The sequence below is a fragment of the Solanum dulcamara genome, chromosome 8 (assembly GCF_947179165.1).
Source record: "Solanum dulcamara chromosome 8, daSolDulc1.2, whole genome shotgun sequence".
NCBI lineage: Eukaryota > Viridiplantae > Streptophyta > Magnoliopsida > Solanales > Solanaceae > Solanum > Solanum dulcamara.
This window is the reverse complement of record NC_077244.1, coordinates 72,207,530-72,232,442: the sequence shown is the minus strand read 5'-3', so window position 1 is coordinate 72,232,442 and position 24,913 is coordinate 72,207,530. Positions and strand designations below refer to the sequence as shown.

At 33.2% G+C, this 24,913-nt stretch overlaps 4 protein-coding genes across 4 annotated transcripts; 3 read left to right on the top strand and 1 right to left on the bottom strand.

The window, feature by feature from the left end:
- LOC129898968 (histone deacetylase 6) lies at positions 1 to 5,737 on the top strand. The gene is made up of 6 exons (XM_055973695.1): positions 1 to 669; positions 3,448 to 3,888; positions 4,075 to 4,217; positions 4,764 to 4,854; positions 4,925 to 5,064; positions 5,282 to 5,737. Exons 1-6 carry the CDS (start codon positions 121 to 123, stop codon positions 5,331 to 5,333), a joined length of 1,416 nt encoding a protein of 471 aa, XP_055829670.1. The 5' UTR covers positions 1 to 120; the 3' UTR covers positions 5,334 to 5,737.
- On the top strand, positions 5,548 to 7,783 carry LOC129900149 (uncharacterized). Its single transcript, XM_055975092.1, has 3 exons — positions 5,548 to 5,683; positions 5,827 to 5,921; positions 6,571 to 7,783. Exons 1-3 carry the CDS (start codon positions 5,548 to 5,550, stop codon positions 7,693 to 7,695), a joined length of 1,356 nt encoding a protein of 451 aa, XP_055831067.1. The 3' UTR covers positions 7,696 to 7,783.
- An 8,015-nt stretch (positions 7,784 to 15,798) lies between these two features.
- LOC129900545 (protein LATERAL ORGAN BOUNDARIES-like) lies at positions 15,799 to 17,868 on the bottom strand. Its single transcript, XM_055975541.1, has 2 exons — positions 17,715 to 17,868; positions 15,799 to 16,560 (listed from the first exon to the last, which is right to left on the bottom strand). Exon 2 carries the CDS (start codon positions 16,540 to 16,542, stop codon positions 16,051 to 16,053), a length of 492 nt encoding a protein of 163 aa, XP_055831516.1. The 5' UTR covers positions 16,543 to 16,560; positions 17,715 to 17,868; the 3' UTR covers positions 15,799 to 16,050.
- Positions 17,869 to 21,171: 3,303 nt separating this feature from the next.
- LOC129901601 (AP-1 complex subunit mu-2-like) lies at positions 21,172 to 24,827 on the top strand. The gene is made up of 12 exons (XM_055976841.1): positions 21,172 to 21,300; positions 21,634 to 21,780; positions 21,868 to 21,930; positions 22,024 to 22,200; positions 22,280 to 22,383; positions 22,590 to 22,697; positions 22,840 to 22,936; positions 23,040 to 23,137; positions 23,227 to 23,368; positions 23,445 to 23,567; positions 23,786 to 23,899; positions 24,572 to 24,827. The coding sequence occupies exons 1-11, from the start codon at positions 21,172 to 21,174 to the stop codon at positions 23,882 to 23,884; spliced, it is 1,287 nt and encodes a 428-aa protein (XP_055832816.1). The 3' UTR covers positions 23,885 to 23,899; positions 24,572 to 24,827.
- Positions 24,828 to 24,913: the final 86 nt, after the last annotated feature.

Below are 24,913 nucleotides of genomic sequence, written 5' to 3'. Positions count from 1 at the left end.
TATAAAAAGGAGAGTATTTTTCTCGGGTGATTCTCCTGGACTCAATAGTGACTGCGAGTCTAACGGAATTCCCAAATTTCATCATCAGTATCACTCCGAGCCCAAAAAAGGTAGTGGCCCATGGACTCCTCCGTCGTAGACGGCGGCGCATCGCTTCCATCCACCGGTACCGACGCGAGGAAGCGCCGTGTCTCTTACTTCTATGAACCTACCATCGGCGACTATTACTACGGCCAAGGTCATCCGATGAAGCCTCACCGTATCCGCATGGCCCACAATCTCATCGTACACTACTACCTACACCGGCGTATGGAAATCAGTCGCCCTTTTCCAGCCGGAGCGGATGATATCCGCCGTTTTCACTCGCCGGACTATGTTGATTTCCTTTCTTCCGTTTCACCGGAGACTCTTCATGACCATACCCACGCGCGTCATCTGAAACGATTTAATGTTGGTGAGGATTGCCCTGTTTTCGATGGACTTTTCGGGTTTTGTCAAGCTTCTGCTGGTGGATCTATTGGGGCTGCTGTTAAGCTTAATCGGCAGGATGCTGATATAACGATCAACTGGGCTGGTGGCCTGCACCATGCAAAGAAAAGTGAAGCTTCTGGATTTTGCTATGTGAATGATATCGTTCTTGGTATTCTTGAGCTCCTCAAAGTCCACAAGGTATAAACTTTTACTTGCTAATATTCTCATTTTCATTTTGGTTCTTTCTTTACATCGTGAATAGATTCATAACAACGTACATGCCATGGCCGGCTCGGCTATAAGGCCACTAAAAAAAATCTCACTTACTGTTAAATTTGAAAATAATTTTTGGATAGAAAGTATAATTACCTTTTACCTTATTTAATGTGGGAATCCTTGTAATAATTGAGAAATGAAATAGTTTTTAGATAATTGTATTATGCTTTCTTACGTGGCTACCTATTTTGTTGCTTCATTTATATCCTGACTATTTACATGAATCCACATTATTATTTCTATAGTTACCTTGTTCATTCTCCTTTCATTATTTTTATTCTCTTAGGGGCTCGTTTGGTAGGAGAGATAAGGGATAACTAATCCTAGGATTAATTTTAGGATGAGTTTATCCCATTTTTGGTTGGGATGAAATCGCGGGATAACTTATCTTGGGGGTGGGGAGGGATTGGATGGCTTCTTGAACTATGGAATAGAAGTGATGATACCATCATGTACTTAATATGGGTGCTTTTAACTTTCTGTTACTTGTCTACATTTGCCTAGGATCTTTCGGGTACTGCCTCTCTACCTCCATGAGGTCGGGTTAAGGTCTGCATACACCCTACCTTCCCCATAACCCACTTGTGGGATTACACTGGGTATGTTGTTACTTGTCATGCTAGTCTATGTCATATGGAGGGAAAGGAATAGAATCAGATTTCAGAAGGGGAGAATGTGCCCAGAAATGGTCTTAAGGGAGATAGTGATGCATATTCATATACGAGGACAGCATATGGCACGATGGATACCTGTACACAAGCAGTATCCCTAGAGTATAGACATCTTGATAATTTAATAACTTAGGATTTTCTTGAATTGTATGTCGTAATGAATAGGAAGAAAGATAGTGTAAAGAGAGGTAGCAAGAGTCCATCCCTGCTCTATTTGTAATGAATATTTGGTTATGAATGAAAAAAAAATCGGTGTAAATATGGTAAATGACCCTGCCCTTGTGTATAAGTTTTCAGCAAACCATTTTGAGGAGGGTGCGTACTAAGGTTAAGCATGATGCTCATGATTCATATCCTTGTCGATTGGCCACACCTTGATCTCTTTGTGAATATTCAATGAATTTATGGAATTTTCGAGATCTCGATCTCTTTATGAATACCCAAGAATTATGGGATATTCGAGATGCCTTTTCGAGAGAATATATTACTCTTTATATAGGCATGAGCTAGAGTTTAGGATAGAGTAGCCTCCAAGAACCCTAACTGAAATTGGACTCGTCTAGTAGAGTCTCACAAAATTTGATGTCTACCTTCCTTTACAAAAGGATTAGATTTGTTTTTTTGGTGTCTTCTTCAAATTTCAAGGACTGCAATAAGTCAACCCTATTTCAATATCATTATATCCAATTCTGCGGAATACTATTTCGTCATCATATCAACTTCTCAAATTCTTGAGCTATGTTTTGTTATTTTAACTTTATATTATATTTTTCATTGAAAATTTACATTGTTTTACATTCTTACTTCATAAGGTGTGCATACATCCTACCCTCTCCATACCTCACTTGTTGGATTACACTGATTATGTTATTGTTATTCAATTTATATGTTTGGCTATGAATTTTGGCTTCCCCAATCCTGTTGAGACGACCTTGGTACATGCCGAACTTTGTTTAAAGTTTTTGAAGTTGCATTTGATTACAATGCTATAACTCAATGTTTCTGATACTCATCTCTTTACTCTTTAATCAATTTTTTGTAATAATAAGCTCAAAAATACATTGTCCTAAATCCATAACTTCCTTTGAAGGTTTGAAAAATGTGTTTAATCTGGTTTTCATATATCATTCCCTTTTTCCCCGTGGTAATATATATTTCCCGGTGGCATTCAGGATGGATGTGCATGTGTAATCCACAGTCATGGTTTAGTTGAAATGAGACCATATTTTACACTCTTTTTTTTTGTGTGTGTATGTGTAATCCCCTAGCCTCCCTAGAACCACTTGTGGGATTACACTCGGTATGTTTTTGTTGCTTGTCTACATTCTGCGGTCGAAGTTTCAGTGTGAATATGGTACGTGACCCTGCCCTTTTGTATAAGTGTTTGGCCAACCATTTTGAGGAGGGTGAGGACTAATAAAGGTAAGCGTATGATGCTCATGATTCATATCCTTGTCAATTGGCTGGTTCAGATTGTAGCATTTGGTGTAACTTCAGAGAAGTGTGATGTTAAGGGGTAAATGTTACTGTCTTTAAGAGTAATTAAAGGTATGGAAGTTTTCTAATAAACTTCAATTTGATTTTGCCAAATCTATGCTGGAGAAATATGAAAATGCTGCTTGTTATCCTTGTAGTACTTGGGACAGATCTGTTCCATCTCTATGGAAGCATTTAGCAAATCAAAAGAAATATTGACATGTTCAACCTCAAGTTGCAATCTAGTTCCAACTATATGTACACGATATTTCCTAAGAACTCCTCTCGTTTTACTGCTACTTAATAATTACTAGGTTAAGTACTACACTGTACGATTTTTAGGAAGTGGAACTTAGTTAATCTTGATCACTTGTTATTTTCTACCGATCAAATATATTAATAATAGAATCTGAATAATTGTAGTGTGAACGCTGTTGCATACAATTATAAACTATAGCTTTGCAGCATCTTTTCCTTTGATTCACTTTTTCTGCCTTGATTAGAGCTTGTTCTGAGTTACAGTTCCTCTGAAATGCTGAGTGTTTCTCTGCAGCGTGTGTTGTACATAGACATTGATATTCACCATGGTGATGGTGTTGAGGAGGCTTTTTTCACCACAGATAGAGTCATGACAGTATCTTTCCATAAGTTTGGGGACTTCTTTCCTGGTACGGGGCACATCAAGGACATTGGCGCAAATCAGGGGAAGTACTATGCCCTAAATGTCCCATTGAATGATGGGATGGATGACGAAAGTTTCGGTAGATTATTTCGTCCCACAATACAAAAAGTCATGGAGGTCTACCAACCTGATGCTGTTGTTCTTCAGTGTGGGGCTGATTCACTGGCTGGAGACAGGTTGGGTTGCTTCAACTTGTCTGTCAAGGGCCATGCTGCTTGCCTTAGGTACCTCAGATCCTTCAATGTCCCTCTGATGGTATTGGGTGGTGGAGGTTATACTATAAGAAATGTCGCTAGGTGCTGGTGCTATGAGGTCTCTCTCTCTCTCTCTCTCTCTCTCTCTCTCTCTCTCTCTCTCTCTCTCTCTCTCTCTCTCTCTCTCTCTCTCTCTCTCTCGTCTTCCTATCTTGTTCTTTTGCGCCTGTCTTTCAGATTCTCTACTATGACTACTGTTTGTTTAGAATATGTGCTTAGTATCAACTGCTTTTCTTTGTTGCAGACAGCAGTTGCAGTTGGGGTAGAACCTGAAAATAAATTGCCTTACAATGAATATTATGAGTATTTTGGCCCAGATTATACTCTTCATGTTGAACCAAGCCCCATGGAGAATCAAAATTCACCTAGGGATCTTGAGAAGATCAGGTAATTTTACTATTGTACTACTTGCTGTAGTTTGAGGGCTTTCCCATCAGCAGCTGTCACAAATGCTAACCTAATTTATTTTCTGAGATGTGTTAGTCAAACATCCTTTTCCTAGCGCATTTTATGCATTCTTTTGGCGCTGAATAAAATGATGTTGAATATATTTTACTTTCCGACAGGTGACATAAGTTGATAGTAGATTATCCCTGATATGGGTCCATCAAATTGGTGCCTCAGTGGTGTATATGAGACAAATTCTGTGATTTTGTCTGTAACTAAATTATACTAGTATAATACATTCCTAATAGAAGCAAGAATATTGGTTGATTCTGTGTATTTTTTGTTAATGATGGGCAACTATTCACTCTTTAAACATTTTTTTTTTTGAAATATCATCTGAGACATACATTTTCTCTCTATCCATACGTTCCTCACATTCTTCTTCAAGCAACTGCTGAACTCGGACAATTGTTTCCCTCTTCCCTTTTTTCTTCTATAGAGAAAATTATTTAGACGTTACTTGAAATAAATACTTGGTGGCTGCAGGAACATATTGCTTGAGCAAATCTCACAATTACCTCATGCACCTAGTGTGCCATTTCAAACCACTCCTTCTACAACAGAAGTTCCAGAGGAGGTTAGTGGCACCTTGATCAGTAAACCTCTACATGTATAACCCCATCTTATACTAGAATTTCTGATTGCAGAAAGAGGAAAATATGGATCGAAGGCCTAAACCACGGATATGGAATGGTGATGGTTATGAGTCTGATGCTGATGAAGATGACAAACCTAGACAGCGAAGTTCTGATAGTAATCTTACTCCAGTAGAATCATCTGACATGAGGTATGGCCTCAAGTTGCATTAAGTACCTTTGTGAAGTTTCAAATATATTTGATTGTTTTTTACGCTCATCTGCGTATCTGCTCGTGTCTTCACATTTTTGGGAAGTCATTACTTTCTAAGACTTGCTGGTTTGCACCTAACTTGTAATGTGCAAATGAATGTTGTGGGACTAGCCTTGTAAAAGATTTAGCTTAAAGTGCTGTGGCTTATTATGCAGGGATGTTGACGACCAAGCCAATGCAGATGACATGGTTGATGATCATCCCTAGTTCAAGCTCTTCTACATCTTCTCAAATGCAATGACTGATATTTTTTCTGGGTTGAAAGTACAAGCCTTGATTTTTGACCTTCGCCTCTCATGAGCAATTGTTTTGATGTCTCTTATGCTGAAAATGGAAGTAGAAAAATGAGTTGTCATAGTAGATTGCAGTTAGTTGGTTTTAGATTAGTGATTGATGAGTCAAATGCTGAAGCGAGAGCGTAATGCTGTCTCTCGTAAATGGACCTGCTCACCACAATGCAGACATGACACACTTTGTTCTTATGGATACTGCTGATAAGATACAAAATTATCGGTGTTCTGTGAGAGTTATCCGTGTAGTTCTGTGGATTTATCCATGTACATTTGAGACTGAATAGTTTCAATTATTTCTTAAAACAAGATTATTGCTAATCTTTTGGTTCCTTAAATAGAGGGCGGTGATCGCTGATCAGTCTTCTAAGTATCATTTAGCCACTATTAGTATCTTAATTATTCTTTAGGCGACGAGGTTCTTTGCAACTCTTTCCAAATGATTGACGATGATGTTGCTCCAGCATATTGGAGCAGGGCAGGTGGAATAGAAGCTCGCCTCTGGGTACTTTGCAATAAAGAATGTGTGTTGTCAAGGTTTAAAAGCAAGTTTTACAGAGTGGTAATTAGACCTATTTTGTTGCATGAAACGGAGTGTTGGCCAGTCAAGAATGTTCACCTATAAAAGATTGAATATAGTTGTGATGAGAATGCTCTATATATGAGGAGTGATATGATTAGCAATGAAGGTATATGGGGCAAGGTGGGAGTGACTTTTATAGAGGAAAAAATGAGGGAAACAAGATAGATGGGAGGTTGGCTGTAACAGGAGTTAGGAGGGGCAAGAGGTAGATCGAAGAAGAATTGAAGCAAGGTGATTAGATAAGATATAATCGTGATAAAAAGGTATGGAAACTATGAATTAGAATAGAAGGCTAATCGGTAGCTGAGTGTTGGGGAGAGTCAAGGGGTTAGTTTAGTCTTCTCCTTAGTAATATTATTTAGTATTAGCATAATATCTTGTATTTTATTGCTCTGTTTATCTTGTTATTTTGTTGTTGTAAATTTTCTTTTAATCCTGCTTTATTTATCCCTCTTTTGAGTCGAAACTTCTATTGAAAAATAAACTATCTGCTTCACAAAATATGAATAATATTTGCATACATTTTATCCTTTAAAAAAAATCATTTTTTTTCTAGTAGTAATCGTGCGAGATCAGTTCCACCAAAATTCCAAAGTGCATCTTTTTCCTTCAAAAATGTAAAATCTACTTGTACTGCAACCGGCCGTCCGCATGTACTCTTTCTGCCAACAACTTAACATTTAGGGAGGTGGCCATGTCAGCACGAATCTTCAAAACCTCCATACAAATGCAAATCCAACCCTCATTTCAATGTCACCTCCTTCCTTCTTCCTTACCCACAATCTTCAAAATCCACCACAAGCCTCAAAACCCCATAACTCTCAAATTCCATCCAACCCAAGCGTCAAATCACAAATACATCACTCGCACAAGCCAAGAAGAAGAAGGAGATGATGGAATCCCTATTGAACATATCAAAACCCTAGTCAAATTCAAGTCCAGACATAATTATATGCGGGTTCTAGAAGTTTCTAGAAGAGCCGACCACCCATTAGCTGGTGCCCGCCTCCTTCTTCTCGATGCACCTGGTAACATCCACAGCATATCATTCCTCTTCAAGTCAATCACCAACGCCTATTACGATGTTTTTGCAACTCTTCCCCCAATTTTACCACCTGGACCGTTAGGAATTCTCGGGTTTGGAGCCGGGTCGGCTGCGAAATTGATTCTTGAATTGTACCCACAAGGTGTTATCCATGGATACGAGCTAGACCCATCTGTAATCTCTGTTGGAAGAGAATATTTTGGGCTTTCGAAAGTTGAAAAAAAATACCCAGATCGTCTTTTCATCTATATTGGCAATGCACTGAATGCCAGTGTGAAAGATGGGTATTCTGGGTTTATAGTGGATTTGTTCAGTAAAGGGTGTTTGATACCTGAGCTTCAGAACCCACAAACATGGGAGAAATTGAAAGGGAAATTGAAGAAAGGAGGAAAGATAATGGTGAATGTTGGAGGGAGCTGTGTAGAACCAGAGGATATTAGAAAAGATGGGAAAGTGATAATGGAAGAGACATTAAAGGCAATGAACAAGGTTTTTGAAGGAGAAGTATTTGTGTTGAATCTTGGAAATAGTAAGCAAGAAGATAGTACTGTTGCTATTGCTGGTGGATTGCCTGATTTAGAGAAATGGAGGATTTCTTTGCCTAATCCTTTGAGGTTTTATGTTGATATGTGGAAGAAGTATGGTGGATGATGATAAAATTGTGATGAGTCTTAATTTTAAAGCTAGAATATTGTTTTTGTTGTGTAGAAATCAATACAATTCTTACATTGGTCCATCATTTTCTTTCACAAGTTCATCTTTCTTTTAATCAAATCCTTATAAAATTATGATTTGTATGTTTCTTATTTGGCCATTAGAAAGAGAAGAACTCTCCTTGTTTTCTTCAGAAAGTTGTAGTTGAGTGCATTTTTCTTCTATACCAAATCCTTGGAAGAAAGTTAGGCTTGCTCTTGTGAGTAATTTTTTATCTTACAATATGACATGGTAATTAATGGGTTTTCTCCTACCTTCACTTTGGGAAGGGACGTGCCAAGGGGTGATATGAATAACAACAATCCTATGAGGGTAGAGTGTATGCAGACTTTATTACTATTTCATGAAGATAGAGAAGTTGTTTCCGAAAAACCTCCAGCTCAAAAGTATCAATCCTAAATAAGGGAGAAAAATAACATATTTAGCATAGCGGCTAAAAAGAAAAACAATGCAAATTTTTCAAGACTAGAACAATAACAGTAGCAAAATAATGTGATAATTAAAAAGCAATAACAACACAACTATAATGGCATCATTAGACCTATGATCACAAGGCAAAATAACATTCTACCCCTATTAGCTTTCTACCCTAATATGTGACCTTCACTCCTTTCTATCTAAGGCCAAGGGGTGATATTGAGTGTCATAATTCAAGTGATGATACAAAAAAATGAAACCATATGAGATACGAGATGATACAAAAAAATGAAACGATATGAGATATGAGTCAATCAAACTTGATGATGACATTCAAGTGATGATACAAAAAAACAAAATGATATGAAAGGCGAGTCAATCATACTTAATGATTGAGAGAAGCAAAATGAAATCAGAATTTGAAAAAAAGAAAAAGAAAACGAGCAAGGCGAATACCATGATGATCGATCACCCAACAAGTAATCTAGAATAGAAGGAATCAAATATAGCACTTGTTGATATCTATGAACTTTGGTAAAGCTTAAGAATTCATAAAACAATAGAAATCATAACTAAATTGTAGTAACTTCTAATTTGAGGAGAAAATATATTTTCATTCCCTCAGTTTAGTGACTTGGATTGGTTCGGCCCAAAGGAGGCCTTTGCCCCTCTTTAATGGGCTTGGGGGGCAAGGGAATCCTGGGCCAGTCATCATTCTCAACAACGGCCCATAACCGGACTAAACCAGTATTAGGCCTGTGTAAAGGTAAAAGAAATAGTGGGATTTGTCCGGTGTTTACATAAAACCAATAAATGCATGATGCGTATCTTTAATTTCATACACACAATTATCAATTAACCAATGTGAGTGTGAGTAAGTTATTTGATTAAACACTGAGTTTGATTAAATATTTACACCAATATTGGAAATTTCATAAGTGACATGTTACTGTCGAGTTTTATCCCCTCCCTTTTTAGGTTCTCAATAAGAACAAGGAAATTCCTTTAACGTTAAAAAATAGACGTGGTACACACGGATTGGTACATTATTATGTAGCTGGATTGCCAAATTGGGTGAGGTTTTGGCTGTTGTTTTAGACATTACTATTGTAGCCCGATTCGTTTAAATTGTAGCCAGTGCTTGCGTAAATAGCCATTCCGTGCACATTATTTAATTTTGAATGAGTAAAAATAATTTGGAAAGGCTATCCTTGCATAATTAATTGAGGGGTATAGGGAGATTCTTGTGTATAGGAATCAGAGCCTCAGTGGTGCTAGACAGAACATGCAGGCATGATATTAGGAGTATGGGTAACCTAATAGGCTTATCAAGTAAAGGTCCTAGAAAAGGAAATGATCAGTTTGTGACTTCAAACTTTTAACTAAGATGGACAAAATCATAATATATATATAGAGAGAGAGATCACTAGCTGGGAAATTCTTGAATTGTGTCAAGCTAGCATATCTACATCTTTGGATGTAGACTTTTTTCATGTCCCCCTTTTTATTTTCCTACTACTTTGATCAGTAAGTAGGTTGGGGAAGGTAAGAAGTGTCAAGTTGTCATATACTATAATAGCTAATCAAAATTTTTGAGTTTGCGCTTTTATGATTATGGTAGGGAATGATTTATTTTTTAAGGGGTGGTTTGATAGTTTTGCTTGAACTATTTCTTGTTGGTTTGGTGAATTTTAATGGCAATTCTATCTTTATTCATGCTTGTTCATTATTAATAGTCCATATATTATTATATTATGATTTGCTATGTATTATATTATATATATCAGTTACGTTATATATAGTTGCAATTATCTTTTCGTTTTTTTTTTTTGATTTGTTTTAATTTTACCAGCAGATCTAGAAGCTAGTGTGGTAGAGTTTTTGTAGCTCTCACATGTGCATCACTATCACATAAGTGAAGGTTGTGGACCTGATTTCTGGCGGAGTTGGAAGGTTAAGTATGGATTATGTTGATCATAATATTTTTTGTTCAAATGGTGAATTTATGTTAAGAAATTTATTAGTATTTATAAATATTAAATTTAGAATTTATTTATTAACATTTAAAATTGTTATTATAAAATTCAGAATCCATAAAATTAAATTTTTGGCTTCACCTTTGCCTGAGATATACATTTAGCAATTGTTCTCTTTTCTCACAACTGATTAAAATTAGTTTAATGTTTGATTTGTTTGAATTTTCTCGTCTAACGATTTAATTGAAATAGTGAACAAAATGGGTCATATGATCTAATTGGGGAGGGGGGAGGGGATATGAGCATGGATGAATTTAAACGGATTAAAGTGAGATGAGTTAATAAATAGTTGATTGACGTTACTTGGACAAAGAGCGCGATGGGTAAATACACAAATAACCAATATTTCGTTCAGGTTGAAAAATAATCACTATCATAAGATTTCAAATTTAACAAATAAAAATCCATGATACTATTATGGAATTGCATCTATATTTTTTTTCCACCCCTCCCTAAGAAATCAACCTTTTTTGATTTCTTAGTCTTATTGTTGAAAGTGAAAGGTGCTTACTATCTGAGCAACACGCTTTTGTCACCAATGAAATTTTAAACTCCATAATAATAACTATTTTTCAATTACAAAATTAAAAAGTGTCTTAGCTTGTACTATTACTACTAAATAGGCTGAATCAAGATGGATTTAAAAAATTCGGATAGCTTAGGCAAGCTATAACTAACTGACTTTTTCGGATGGCTAGGGATTTTTCTTTATTAATTTTTTATAATTTATTTAATTATAGCTTATAGTTATATATAATATATAAAACATAAAAGAATATAAAAATACTTTAACATGGTTTTTATTAGCCATTTCGGGCTATATATTTAGTCCAAAACATCATAATTTGTTGATGGAATGAATCGAGCAAGTAAAAATAAATTAACAAATGGATGGATCATTAGCCAAACCAAATTTGAAAGAGTTGTACGTGTGATTAGTTTTATGATCACTCTCATTTAATTTGTACCCATTATTTTTCCAAAGAGTATATCTGGTGACCAACATATAAATAACTTCAGACAAAATTACTCCTCCTCTAAGTTTAAATGAACTGAGTGTTGTTGGAAAAGAATGATAAATATTATTATATGATATTATTGTCAAATAAGTGAGATTTATTGTTGTTTTGGCAAATAAATAATTAAGATTAGTTCTTTATGATATATATATAATTTATGTTTTCAAATTTGAGCTCATGACATAAATTTGAGTATTATATTAAATACTCTCTGTGTTTTTATTTACTTGTCAAATATTTCCTAATTTGATTTTTCTTTTTACCTGTCATTTTTGACAAATCAAGAAAAGACAATTTTTTTTCTTCCTATTATACCCTTAATTTATTAACATGGAGTTACTGTCTTTGAAAAATATAGTGAGTAAATATGTTTAAGACTCTATTAATTAATAAGGGTAAAATGGTAAACTCGTACAACAATCATTGTTTTCTTAATAAGTGTGTCAAATCAAAATTTGACAAGTAAAAAGAAACGAAGAAAGTAGTATAAATATAATTGAAATTCGAAGAATAAATTGTTGTTTCTAGGCAGAAATTTATTCACCTGAATTTCATGGAATACAACATTATTTGTCTAAATTTTGGCTTTGACAAGGCCATAAATTCAGTAGAAAAAATATATTTGAAATTGGCCTTAACCATTGCTAGGTTAAACTTCAGGCAAAAATGTCCAATTTTTGACTTTGACAAGATCACACTTTAAACAAAATATGTTTGAAATTTGCCAAACTCTATATTACGATTTTTTACAACTTCAGCCTCATATGTCTGAAGTACTAATTCCAAAATTAGTATATTTCCCTCCTCCCCAGCCTCCTCAAAAAAAAAAATCAATTTCAACTACGATTTAAAGGATGATCTCAAAATCAGATATTTGTACGCTTGGCCCCAATTCCAGTGTATGAAAGACAAAATGCAAGTAGCATTTTGGAAACAAATAATGTGAACATTATATTGTACACCATAAATAAAATATGAAGCACATCGATCAATCATTCTTTGTTTCTGTTGTCTTACATAAAGTTAGACGTGGAAAAGAAGCAAAAGGGCAGGTGAATATATAGTAATTAATATGGCAGAGATCAAAATTTTACAGTGAACATTTTACATCAAGAGAAAAAAATGCATTAGTGGGTACCACCAAAAATTGTGATGGATATTCCTTTGTTTCTTTATGGATTATTAAACGATGGATGCGTATAGAAGTGACTGATTCTTTTGTTTCTTTTTTTGTTGGATGTTTTTGATGTTCCATCCATCCTGTATTCTCTCTACAACATATGTGTATTCCCGACATCAATATGAATTCATACGGAGATAGGGGTTGAATCATGTGTTAGATTATTAAAATGAGTTGTTTTGGGACACAAGTCAATTTGTTCACTGAACTCCAAGGCATATATATGTGCCTTAGTTAGTGCGGAAAAAGAAAATAAGACTCAATTTTAGGTTTATATGTGTGTCTTGTTTTAGAAAAAAATATAGTTTACTTGATGTCAAACTGTTTAAAGTTAGAGTTGAACAAGTCAAATTTCAAACGTAAAAGTCTAAATATTTATCTGAATTTAAGTTGTGTATTTAAAATTTATTTAAAACGGTTAGACTTGAGAAAATTAATACTTCGGATGTAACTTAAAAAGGGTGTCTTAATTAAATTCGACTGTCTATGCACGATGAAGTGCGCACAAGTACCCTTTTTTTTTTGGGGGGGGGGGGGGGGGCGGGACCATTTAATTTATAGTCAGATTTTAATTATTTTTTTGCAAGTTTACTGGCTTCGAAAATAACTTTAGACTTTGGATAAAAACTAACTTTCTAGTCTTAGGCTTCGATATGACACGTCAATTTTTTTGGTTAGTTAAAGATATGGTTGGTCATAAATTTAGTTGGAAGAGAATACTCTCCTAAAATAAATCCTGTTTTTTGCTCATTGACTAGTATGGTTTTACGTACAGTCGGTGTTGTATTTCGAGGTCAGGCTTATTCCTCTTCTGTAATTTTTTGTTGAAATATAATAACTTACGTTACTTGATGGTAACCAAAAAAAGAAAAAGAAACAAGGTCAAACATGAGACATTTTGCGTGAAGTTTGATATGACTTATCAAAACCAACTTCAAATATATTTTACTTAAATTTTGAACTTGGCAAGACTTACAGATATATAATGGCTTGCCATTGTCAATTTTAGACACTTCTTACTAAGATATGACCTTCGCAAGGCCTTAAATATAAGGAAAGAACAAGTTCTTAATTTAAAATAAATATACCCCTTATTATAAAATGGGTCACATATATTTTTATCATTATAAAAGTTACTCGATATGCTAATGCCAATTTTAGAAATCACCCTCCCCCTTTTTAAAATTATTTATTATTATTTTTTTACTGATGATATGACTTTAATTTATTAATGTCAACTTTAACTAGCCTTGACAAGATCAAACTTCAGACATTTTTGAACAATATTATTACTTTGGCAAGACCAAACTTTAACAACTTTGTCTAAAATTATAGCCTTGGCAGGACCAAGAGTTCCACTTATTGTACTAAATTTGACCTAGACGCACATCTGCACATGTACCTATTTTAGCTTTGGTCTTTCATTTATGGTACCTTCATATTATTTCACTCATGATATTTCACTATTTAACTTATTTCTTTTTAGTCTAAAATCAGCCCAAAAATTATATAAATATATAAAAATATACAATATAATAAGTCATGATCGAAATCTCTGTTAATCAATATCGAGCAAAGTTTTTGAAGCAGAAGAAGAAGATTAAAAAAAAAAAACTAGGACACACGAGTGCAAATAATGGTAGTATAGTATTTGAGTACTCAAACCCAAAGGTGATTCTTTGATGATCTCGAACCTGACAGAGTTGATGCAACTATCCCTGATTAATTCTCAGAAGTAATATAAAGCAGCTTTCTGATCCATCAGTCCCCGACAACAACAGCTGGAGGCAGAGAAAAAATTAACCAAATATATATTTTCTCCGTCTTAATTTATATAATGTAATTCGACTTAGCATAAAATTTTAAGAAAAAAAGAAATTTTTTTAAAACTTATGATATAAAATATATTATAGATGGTTGTGTGATTTTAAATCATTTTAATTAAGAATAAAATGGGTATTTTAAAGTTAATTTGTTATTGAATATAAAAATTTCATTCTTTTGGGAAACTGGCTAAAAATGGAATGTAGGTAAATCATATAAATTGGGACAGAGTGAGTATTATATAATATTGTTCCATTTGTTTTAATTTGTTTGTCCTATTCTAACAAGTTTAAGAAGTAAAAAAGACTTTTGAATCTTGTGATTATAAATTAAAGATATATCAAATGTACCAGAATGATCTTTAATTTTGTGGTTTTAAAAATGTGATAATGTGAAAAGTTGAAATTAAAGAATTGTCGGAAAAAAAAAGAATTTTTTTTTTTTTTTAAACAGGCTAAATAAGAAAAGTAGGACAAATAAATTAAATTGAAGATGATGTATTTATATACTCTATATACAAGTACACGAATTTATATCAAGAGAACACACACACATATATATATATATACACACCAAATTGGTATCACAATAAATATGATTTTAGTTTGGAGTCTAACCGTCATCTATTATCAAAAAGAATTTCTACAAACTTGACCCATAAAAAAAGGGTGGTGGGAGAGATGTTAGGAATATTATTAGTGGTATCTAAGAAATTTTAGGCAAGAACATGCACATAATAATGCAACAAGCCAGCAAATATATAGCATAAAAATCGGCCATGTGAACCTGTGATTTATGCATAAAATTAGATGTTTTATGTATATAATACTAGCACTAATGCTATTAGAAGGCTAACTAGACACACTGAGCGTTAAGTTATTTACCTAGAGAAATAGGGATCAATTCTCATTTAATACATGTTTTCTTCTTTTCATGTTGTAGAAATCCTAAATTCGATTGTGCCAACAGTCTTACCTGATAAAAGAATCCAGGAAGCAATTAGGAAATTAAGTTCGTACTATTGGGGCCAAATAGTGATTTAAAAGCTCTACAAATGTTGATGAATGAACTAAATTTATAAGCAAGTTTGCAGCAAATTAATCTGACTTTCCTGAGGTTCAACAAGTGAAATTTACCCTAGTGGTTCACAGAAGACATTTTGGTTACATGCCTTAAAGTAAAGATAAAGTTGTTTCCTTCCCATACTCATCAATTTGAGCTGATTAATATATTAGACAAAGAATATATATATATTGCTTCTTTTAGTGCTATTTGGATAGGTGTCCTTCAGCTAGAAATTCACAATAAGGAGGTAGCTTTGTAGGTTATTAGGTAAACAAAAGTGGTCCATATGAATCAAAAGCTGAAACCCAAACATAAACAAGAAATACATGCTATATAGAGAGAATAGAATGACTTACCTAGCTACGAACTCAAACTGGAGAATCTCCTTTACAATGACATATGAAATAATTTATTTATTTATTACTATTATAGTGAAACCATAAACAAATCCCACAAAATAGGACACTTCACAATCACACAGACATTTTTACTAGACTCTCTCTGAATATGACACAATATATAGCCATAAATTAAAATACTTAGACAATGACTTTTTTTAGCAGCACACAACTACTATAAAAGTCTAATTACTCAATGGTCTATCTAGGAAATTGCATGTGAGGAGGACTAGCTAGAAACCCATAGCACACTTAGTATTTATATATATTTAGCACACAATTTGTTTTTCCCACAAAAGGTCTAAGAAAAACCCTTGAAAGGAAATTAAATATGAACCCTCTATAAATTAGGCTCAAATATTTCCTCGTCCACAAGGGTTTTGATCATTCCATGATGAGGAAGAATAAGGGAAATAACCTCCTTCATGATGATCATACCCCATTCTCCTATTCAATGCCATGTTATCATGAACAGATGATGATCCAATTATTTCTTCTTGATGAGTATAGCGCATTAAATCCGCCTTAGCCGCGTCAAGCTCCTTCTCAAGGAGCTCGACCTGGCGTTGGAGGAACGTGATTGCGCTAACGCAACCATAAACGGGATCCCTCACTCTGGCCTCAGCTTCATAGGCCAGAGTGTTGACGGCGTCCTCTCTCTGTTCAGGGAGCACCTCATTCAAAAGCTTGGTCACATTGCTGGCCCCGAAGATTTTGTGGACATTGGCAAATTTGTGTGGCTCCTCAGGTGGGAAATAAGGTGCAAAGATGCAACCAGGAAGACATTTTCTCCTAAGGAATTTGCAAGCAGCACAAGGGGAATTGTAGCAGCTGGATGAAGCCATATTTCTTCTCTAATTAAGCTGCAACGAGGTTAACATCAAGTAATTAATTTAATCCCTTCTATCAATTTATTTTTTTTAAAAAAAAAACATATTTAAGCTATATAAGATTTATTTATTTTTACTATTCTACTTGTTACTACAAAATTTAAATTATGTCATGACTTCTCCTTATTTATTTCTAACCTACTTTCATAATTTTCTCCCACTCATGGACATATTATCCTGAAATTCTTTTTCTCTTGAATTAAAAACCATAAAAAAAAAAACTCTTATAGAATACATCTAAGATTTAGAAAAGAAATGAGGAGAAAATATCTTTTAATTATTCTGGTTTCAATCAAAAGAGTAAATCACAAAAAAAGGAGGAGAAAATACCTTGAGCAAATTAATTATTTTATGGAATCACTTAGAAAAAAGCATGTTGGATAATAAAACGATGACTTCATGTTAAAATTCTAAATATTTCTGACCCTTTTCCAATAGAAAATTCTTAAATCTTAACTTCTTTTTGTTCTTCTTATTTTTCCCTTTTTTTTAAATAACTAAAAAGGAACTCTGCATGCTTTCTTCAAATTTATAAGTAACAAGAATTTGTCTTATCTTACATCATCCTGCAGGCCTAGAATGATCAGGGCTGATTTCTCAAATTATCACTGAACTAATAGTTATTATATTAGAAAGTCATATTTCTTTTCAATAATTTTTTTAAAAAAATAAATCTAAAAAATAATTATTATTAGTTGAGTGAGCAGAAATCAAACTGAGATAATCAAATTCTGCTTGAATTGAGTTACAAGTAATGTGATGTAGTTTGGTAAACATATGTAAGATCTAAAAAATGCAGTTCCGGATACATCTTCTAAATGTACATAAAAGAACATGTAAACCCTAGATCAAGAACTATGACATATATAGAGTTGTATATAGTAAAGTATTTAATGTAATTTATCTTAACCTTTCGAGAAAAGGAGTAGGAAGAAGCGTATAATCTCGCAATTAAATTTAGTTTACAAAAAGAAACATAGAACAATATATACAAATTGAATCAAAAGTTTGTAATCTAGGTTTAATCCTTTGATGAGAAATATGAAAAAGGGAAGTACCTTTTCTTCTTAGAAAATTAAACTGGTTATAACAAAAGTAGTAACAAATAAAAAAAGAAAGTTGTTTACCAATAGTATGTATTGATGAAGCCACTCAAAAGAGAAAAACCCTAATTGCAGAAGAGAATTAGCAAAATCGAATATAGCAAAAGTAGTTGATGATAGAGAGAAGGTAAGAAGGCAAAAAGCATAATTTAGTGATGGAGAAGGAATGAAGGGCAAAAGACAAATAGGCAATAATAATAATAATAAATTCGAGGGAGGGTACATAAAACATTATGATAAAAAAGATGACTAAGACCCTCTTTCGAATATTATTATTATTAATAATAAAAATAATAATATTCAAAAGATGAATATGACCCTCTTTTCCCATTTAGTTTTACCTTCTACCCTTTTCATTTTCCTCCTGCTGATATACTACTTCAATATATATTACTGCTCTTAGCAAATGTCTAGGTAATAGGTAGAACAAATTTTGTTAGAAAATAATGACAGAGCTAAAGAGATCGAGGCAAGGCCAAAGGGAGTTCAAATAAGGTAAAGATAATTTTTTTGATTTTATATATGTAAGGGAAAACTATAGTTCAAAATTTATTTTAGATTATTTTCGAGTTTTAAATGTGACATTAAATATTGAAATGGTGAATTGAACAATAATCTTTGCTTGATTTCCGATTTCGATTTTCCTCTCCCCTTTTGCAGAAAAAGTATATGTGTTCACTTCTTTAATTTAATTTGTTCTTTGTTTTTTGGAGTATTATGTAGTTATTAAAAAATATATTTTGGTTTGTTCATTAAAGGATGCTATCAGTTGTGTAAAAGCAATATTTTTTTAGGATTACGATATCATCAGTGATCTTTATACTCTATACCACCTCTATTAGTAGGTCATAATCAATGCGCATGGTCAACTCATTCTTCAATGGACTCTTTTAAATTCTAGTATTATACTCCTTACGTCTATTTTTATTTGTTCATATTTAATTGACATATCTTTTAAAAAAAAATAAAAAAAATAGTTTTTACTATATCAACCGATATAACAAGTTATCTCACTCGTTAAAAAATAAATTGGAATTAATTAGTACTTAATAATATAAGGGCAAAATAAATAAAAAATAGTAAATTGTCGCTTGATTTTTTAAACTCGACAAATAAAAATAGACATCTATTTTTAATATAATATAATAGACAAGCAAAAATGGACGAAGGAAGTACTAGTATTATTACACTTTTTTTGGTCGTTTATGGTGACCATTATCTAGTCATATATATGGTCATTTTAAAATGTGATCAGCAAGAGATTGATAAATTATCGCTTGATTTTTTAAATTCGACAAATTAAAATAGACATCTATTTATAATATAATATAATAGATAAGTAAAAACGGACGAAGGAAGTACTAGTATTATTACACTTTTTTTGGTCGTTAATGGTGACCATTATCTAGTCATATATATGGTCATTTTAAAATGTGATCAGTAAGAGATTGATAAATAGATAAAATTTATAGATAAAAAATATATATGATCAATTATTTTTATTTAATACTGATCATACACATAGAGAATAATGGAAAGGATAGCTAGAGTACATGCTAAAAGTTGCTCTTGACAGGCTTGAGAACAATTATTCTTTTCCTACTCATAAGGAGAGGTCAACCATATCTATCTAGGCTATAATAAGGAACAACAAATTAATGAAGTATTTAAGTTACATGTATTGATTATGAAAGATTTTATGTAATATAGCTAGTTATTTACTCTTTTACGAGTAAGTTCTTGTTTTATTTGTAGTAATTATTTTTTAACCCTTTTTTGTATATAAAAATTAAAACCAAAAGTGATGAAGGGGATAAAGGGGAAGAGAGAGACAAAAAGATAGTGAAAATAATAGTGGTTCATATATATGATATATAAAAATAACGTTAATGTTTGGCTAAGTGAGTGCTTTGTATATTTACTGTAAGGGGCGTGATGTTTTGTGATGGATTTTTACATCATTAAAATTAGTGGTGGATTAGTCAACTTTCAAATATTGATCTGGACAGTCAAATTTATTTGAACTCTATGAATATTTGAATCTTCATTAATCATTCGAATGTCACCATAATCGTCATTCAATAACGATAATATTCATCAATGTTAAACATTATCACCACCAAGGCACCAACTATTAAACATTATCACCACCAACTATCATACAATTGGTATAGTGTTTGAACAATTATTTGGTGACAAATAAAATGACGTTTTACCTTTTTACATATGAAACTGTGGAGTACTAGTTAATGATGTCACTTACCGTGTGATAGTAGTCGTAATCGAATTTCATGACATGTTCTTGGATCACTAACAATCGACACTTTTTAATACTTTTGCATAGTAGGAATGATTATTACTATTTATATGATATAATTCAAATTTCAAGAGTCAAACAATTTAACTCTAATCATAAATTTAGATATGAAATTTTCAAAAAAAAATTTTAAAAAATTTATATATTCAAAAACTAAGTAAAAAATATTATCAGTCATACCTTAATTGACAAATAAAAATATTTAAAAGATATATATAAAAAATATATTTAAAAGATAATTATTATAAGTCATACCTTAATTGACAAATAAAAATATTTAAAGATATATATAAAAAAAATTACGATCAAAGATAAATTTATTTGAATTTTGAAATTCAAAAAATGTCACATTATTTGGAAAGAGGGGGGAATATATTTTAACGACACTTTAGTTGGCATGACATATATAGCAGGATTTTTTTCTTGGATAATTAATGAATTTGAAAATAATTTGCATGAAATAACTAATGGAATTATCTTAAACATACTTCTAATTAACTAAAAGGAGTGTCATACAATATATAACAGTGTGCCACCAATTACAAGAGACATAATCCAAATTGGAATATAAGTCCTATGTATACTTGTAAGATAATTTAGAGATTAATATCTATACAATAAATATTGTATCTTTATAACAATTGATGTGGTACATTTTTCTTTTATTTTATTCCGGAAAAAAAAATAGTCACACATATATCTTTTTTTTTTAGATCATAGGTTTCATTTCAAAAAATCTTTCATTTTTAAAATTTTGTGTCAAATTAAATACCACGAGACACAACAAATAAGTGTTAACATGATAAAAATGATACCCCAAAATATATTTAACAACATTAATCATATGGCCATACATAAGTTACGAATTTCCAAATTAGACCTATTACCTAGGTACAACAACACGTAAAGTCAAATAATTTGATAATGTAAAAGTTGTTTATACGGATGGTTGTATATAAGAGTAAGATGACAGTCTAAATAAAAACACGTGCTTTACTGCCCGGTTACATCTGAAAACGTTAGACAAATGAAACTGCATTACCAGATCTCTAAGCTTTTCTCATTTTTGACATCAACTAAAAATTATTTTTCTGCGATTCTACATAATTTGCATGATTCTTTTGTTTATAATATTACGTAGCATCTCTGATTTTTTGGTCATCAATGGCGGGTGCCACCTCCGCTCTGTTTCTTCTTGATATGAAAGGTCGATGCCTTATAAGTCGTGACTATAGAGGCGATGTTTCTGCCCAACAAGTCGAGAAATTCTTTACTAAGCTCCTCGAGAAAGAGGTACGTGACATTCCCATCTCTGTATCATTCCAATGGTATCGTCCTTTTTAATTTTCCTGTTTATTTTTTGTTTGTTCTTACTAGATAGGGGATCTAATATTACGCATGCATTTGTTTCAACTACATTTTGGTGTAGTACTTCTGAATTGCTAAGATATTAATTTTTAATTTTAATGGTGTTAGTTCCACATTGTGTCTGAACCATCAACTTGAAATTCCTATTTGAACAACTTTGATATTGTTATTGATCCATTTTAATCATTAATAAACTAAAATAGCAGCCTCCATCTCTCATGAATATATTAATTGTGTTGAATCTACTTACAAATATAGGATGACTTAGAATCTCATGGACCAGTATGCCACGAAAATGGCGTGAACTACATGTTTATACAGCACAAGAACATTTACTTGATGGCAGCATCGAGGCAGAACTCTAATGCTGCTAGCCTCCTTTTCTTTCTACATTGTGTAGCTGATGTAAGTTGGTCCATTAACTAATTACTTTAACGAGTGATTGGATATGAAGTAGAGAAGTTTTCTTACTCTCCGTATTTTCTTTGGAAGGTTTTTAAGCATTATTTTGAAGAACTAGAAGAGGAGTCTCTACGAGATAACTTTGTTGTTGTGGTGAGTATAAGGAACAAGTTTTCAAGATTTTACGTTTATAGATTATGGTAGGTAGGTAACTTATTATGGATTTTTCCAATAACATTATGTCAGTATGAATTGCTTGATGAAATGATGGATTTTGGTTACCCTCAATATACGGAAGCTAAGATTCTTAGTGAGTTTATCAAGACGGATGCATACAGAATGGAAGTCAACCAACACCCTCCAATGGCTGTGACAAATGCAGTTTCTTGGCGTAGTGAGGGTGTATTTTATAAGAATAATGAAGTATGGCCTTAAATCTTTCTACTTGTGCTGTTAGTTTAGCTTCTGGTTTAAATATCACACTTTCTTTGTCTTCAATCAGGTTTATTTGGATGTCGTTGAACATGTTAATCTCCTTGTCAACAGCAACGGCCAATTAATGCGTTCTGAAGTTAATGGGGCGTTAAAGATGAGAGCTTATTTGAGGTATTTGATTATCAAATGTGATGTAATTTTAACAGATATATAATAGCTCGATGAGTAGGTCTGTTCTGTCTCGGTGAACAATAGATGAGAGCTTTCCTGTACTTGATCTTATTTCATTTCTACTTTCCTCGTTGATCACCATGACGGGCTCTTATCATTGCAACGATCTGTTTTGCTATGATGGAACATGTTTTTGTCTCTTGCAGTGGCATGCCTGAGTGCAAGCTTGGGCTTAACGACAAAGTACTATTGGAGGCTCAAGGTCGACCTACCAAAGGCAAATCCATTGATTTGGATGATATCAAGTTTCACCAGTAAGCATTTGTAGTAAATATGTCTGAAAGCTAGTCTGCTAATCAAGTGACTGCTTCCGCAATTGCGTATACCACCCTTGACCCGAGCGTAATTACTGTGCTTCCAGATACTAAAATTCTTCTGTCTAAACCATTTATTCAGGTGTGTACGTCTGGCTAGGTTTGAAAATGATCGCACAATATCCTTTATACCTCCTGATGGATCATTTGATCTGATGACTTATAGACTTAGTACTCAGGTCAATTCATTATCTCTGTTACTATATTATTATAGTAATGGGAAGTGTGCCTATCATATTACTATTTTTCGTTAATTGAGGCCTTCATAACTAATGGATTCAGGTGAAGCCACTGATTTGGGTGGAAGCTCAAGTTGAAAGGCATTCAAGAAGCCGCGTTGAAATGTCTGTCAAGGCTAGAAGCCAATTTAAAGAGCGAAGGTTGAATTCTTATCTTTCGTTAGGTATTAGACCAGTTGTAGGTTTTCTCAAGGAAATATTTCAAGTGAACTGGCTAATATATATGGCAGCACTGCTACGAATGTTGAAATCGAGTTGCCTGTGCCAGCTGATGCAATGAGTCCCAACATACGAACATCGATGGGATATGCTACGTATGCTCCTGAGAGAGATGCAGTGGTATGGAAAATCAAGTCATTCCCGGGTAATAAGGTAGGGATTCGGAAAGATGATATGTGTGTAATGTATCCATTTGATTGTCTACAGTCACATTTTAACTAATGCACAGGATTATATGCTGAGGGCAGAGTTTAGACTTCCAAGTGTGATATCTGAAGACACACCTCCTGATAGAAAAGCTCCAATCCGCGTTAAGTTTGAGATACCATATTTTACAGTCTCGGGAATTCAGGTAATTTTATCTTAACATTGTAGAGAAAAAGTTCCATTTTCCTCCTTGATGTTGTGTCCTGAATTAAAATTTCATGATTCAGCATATGACCATATTAGAACTTCTGAGGGTATATATGTTGAAAGTCACTAGTATTACTCGAGTTTCCTTAGACCATTGCACTTACTGTTTCAACTACTATACAAAGTACTACACATTAATGTTTTGGGTTTGAGCAGGTTCGTTATCTCAAAATCATTGAAAAAAGTGGATATCAAGCTCTTCCATGGGTGAGGTACATAACAATGGCTGGTGAATATGAACTAAGGCTTATATGAGCAGGACTATCTTTGGTAATATTCCACTCTTGTGTTGCTTCATATATTTTCATCTTGGAAAAAAAAAGTGTGAACTTCCAAGAAATCCTTTCCCTTTTCTTTCCCTTTCAAATTGGTATACATGTTTTTGAGCAATCTTTATTTGGGTGACACCAGTACAACGGATATGCAAGAAAGTCAAAAAGGGAGGTGCACATGCACTGTCCAAGAAGAAAACTCGTATTTTACGCGTTTCAAAAGTTGTTGCCTCCTTTAGCAACAAGAAAATGTGTATTTTACACGAAAATTCATATTTTAGGCGTTTTCAGTTTTCTATAAATAGAGGGCCTCTTGCCCTCATTTAGATCATCCAACAAAAATACAATCCAAAAGAGTAAGAACACAAAGAGAGTTATACACCAAGATAAATATTGTAGTCTTGAGTGTCCTCTTTAGTGAGTTATTCTTTTTACAAGAGAGAAGTGTTTATTGTTGTTTTCTAGTTGTATTTGAGAGCAGTGTACTCCCATATTATCATAGTAAAATCTTTCTACCCCGTGATTTTTCCCCTCTGTTTGAGGGGGTTTCCACGTAAAATTCTCGTGTCCAATTTATTTTTATTATTTATTATCGTATCAAACTTTAGTTGTGGTGCTTTCTCCCCCTAACATGATATATATATATTGTTCATTTTCTTGGGAATTTCAGGATTCAGGGTGCAGCCTCATCACAATGTGGATCCTTTCTTCTTCGTACTTGGTTTTGAGCAATGTAACAATGTATAGTTTTAGTGATGTCTGCTCTTAAGGTCTCTTCACTATTCCTTTTCCTCAAAATGGTCTAAGATGCAGCAAGAACAGCACATGAATCTTACTTCGAAAACATAGAGAAAAAGTAAAGGGCCATTCTTAAGGGATTTTGCCTTATTATGATTGATAGATATTGAATAATCACACGGTGATGTGAAATCAACGTTGCATTTGAGTTTATGATATCTTGTTTTGGTGATCAAAACAAGACATCTTTGGTCCTTAATTTTATGACAAAGTT

Coding starts and splice junctions, on each gene's coding strand:
- LOC129898968 (XM_055973695.1), top strand. CDS start 121: ATGGACTCCTCCGTCGTAGACGGCGGCGCATCGCTTCCATCCACCGGT. Junction 670..3,447: donor AGCTCCTCAAAGTCCACAAG/GTATAAACTTTT, acceptor GTTTCTCTGCAG/CGTGTGTTGTACATAGACAT. Junction 3,889..4,074: donor CTAGGTGCTGGTGCTATGAG/GTCTCTCTCTCT, acceptor TCTTTGTTGCAG/ACAGCAGTTGCAGTTGGGGT.
- LOC129900149 (XM_055975092.1), top strand. CDS start 5,548: ATGCTGTCTCTCGTAAATGGACCTGCTCACCACAATGCAGACATGACA. Junction 5,684..5,826: donor AGTTCTGTGGATTTATCCAT/GTACATTTGAGA, acceptor ATTATTCTTTAG/GCGACGAGGTTCTTTGCAAC. Junction 5,922..6,570: donor GAATAGAAGCTCGCCTCTGG/GTACTTTGCAAT, acceptor TAATCGTGCGAG/ATCAGTTCCACCAAAATTCC.
- LOC129900545 (XM_055975541.1), bottom strand. CDS start 16,542: ATGGCTTCATCCAGCTGCTACAATTCCCCTTGTGCTGCTTGCAAATTC.
- LOC129901601 (XM_055976841.1), top strand. CDS start 21,172: ATGGCGGGTGCCACCTCCGCTCTGTTTCTTCTTGATATGAAAGGTCGA. Junction 22,937..23,039: donor CTTATAGACTTAGTACTCAG/GTCAATTCATTA, acceptor TAATGGATTCAG/GTGAAGCCACTGATTTGGGT. Junction 23,369..23,444: donor AGTCATTCCCGGGTAATAAG/GTAGGGATTCGG, acceptor ACTAATGCACAG/GATTATATGCTGAGGGCAGA.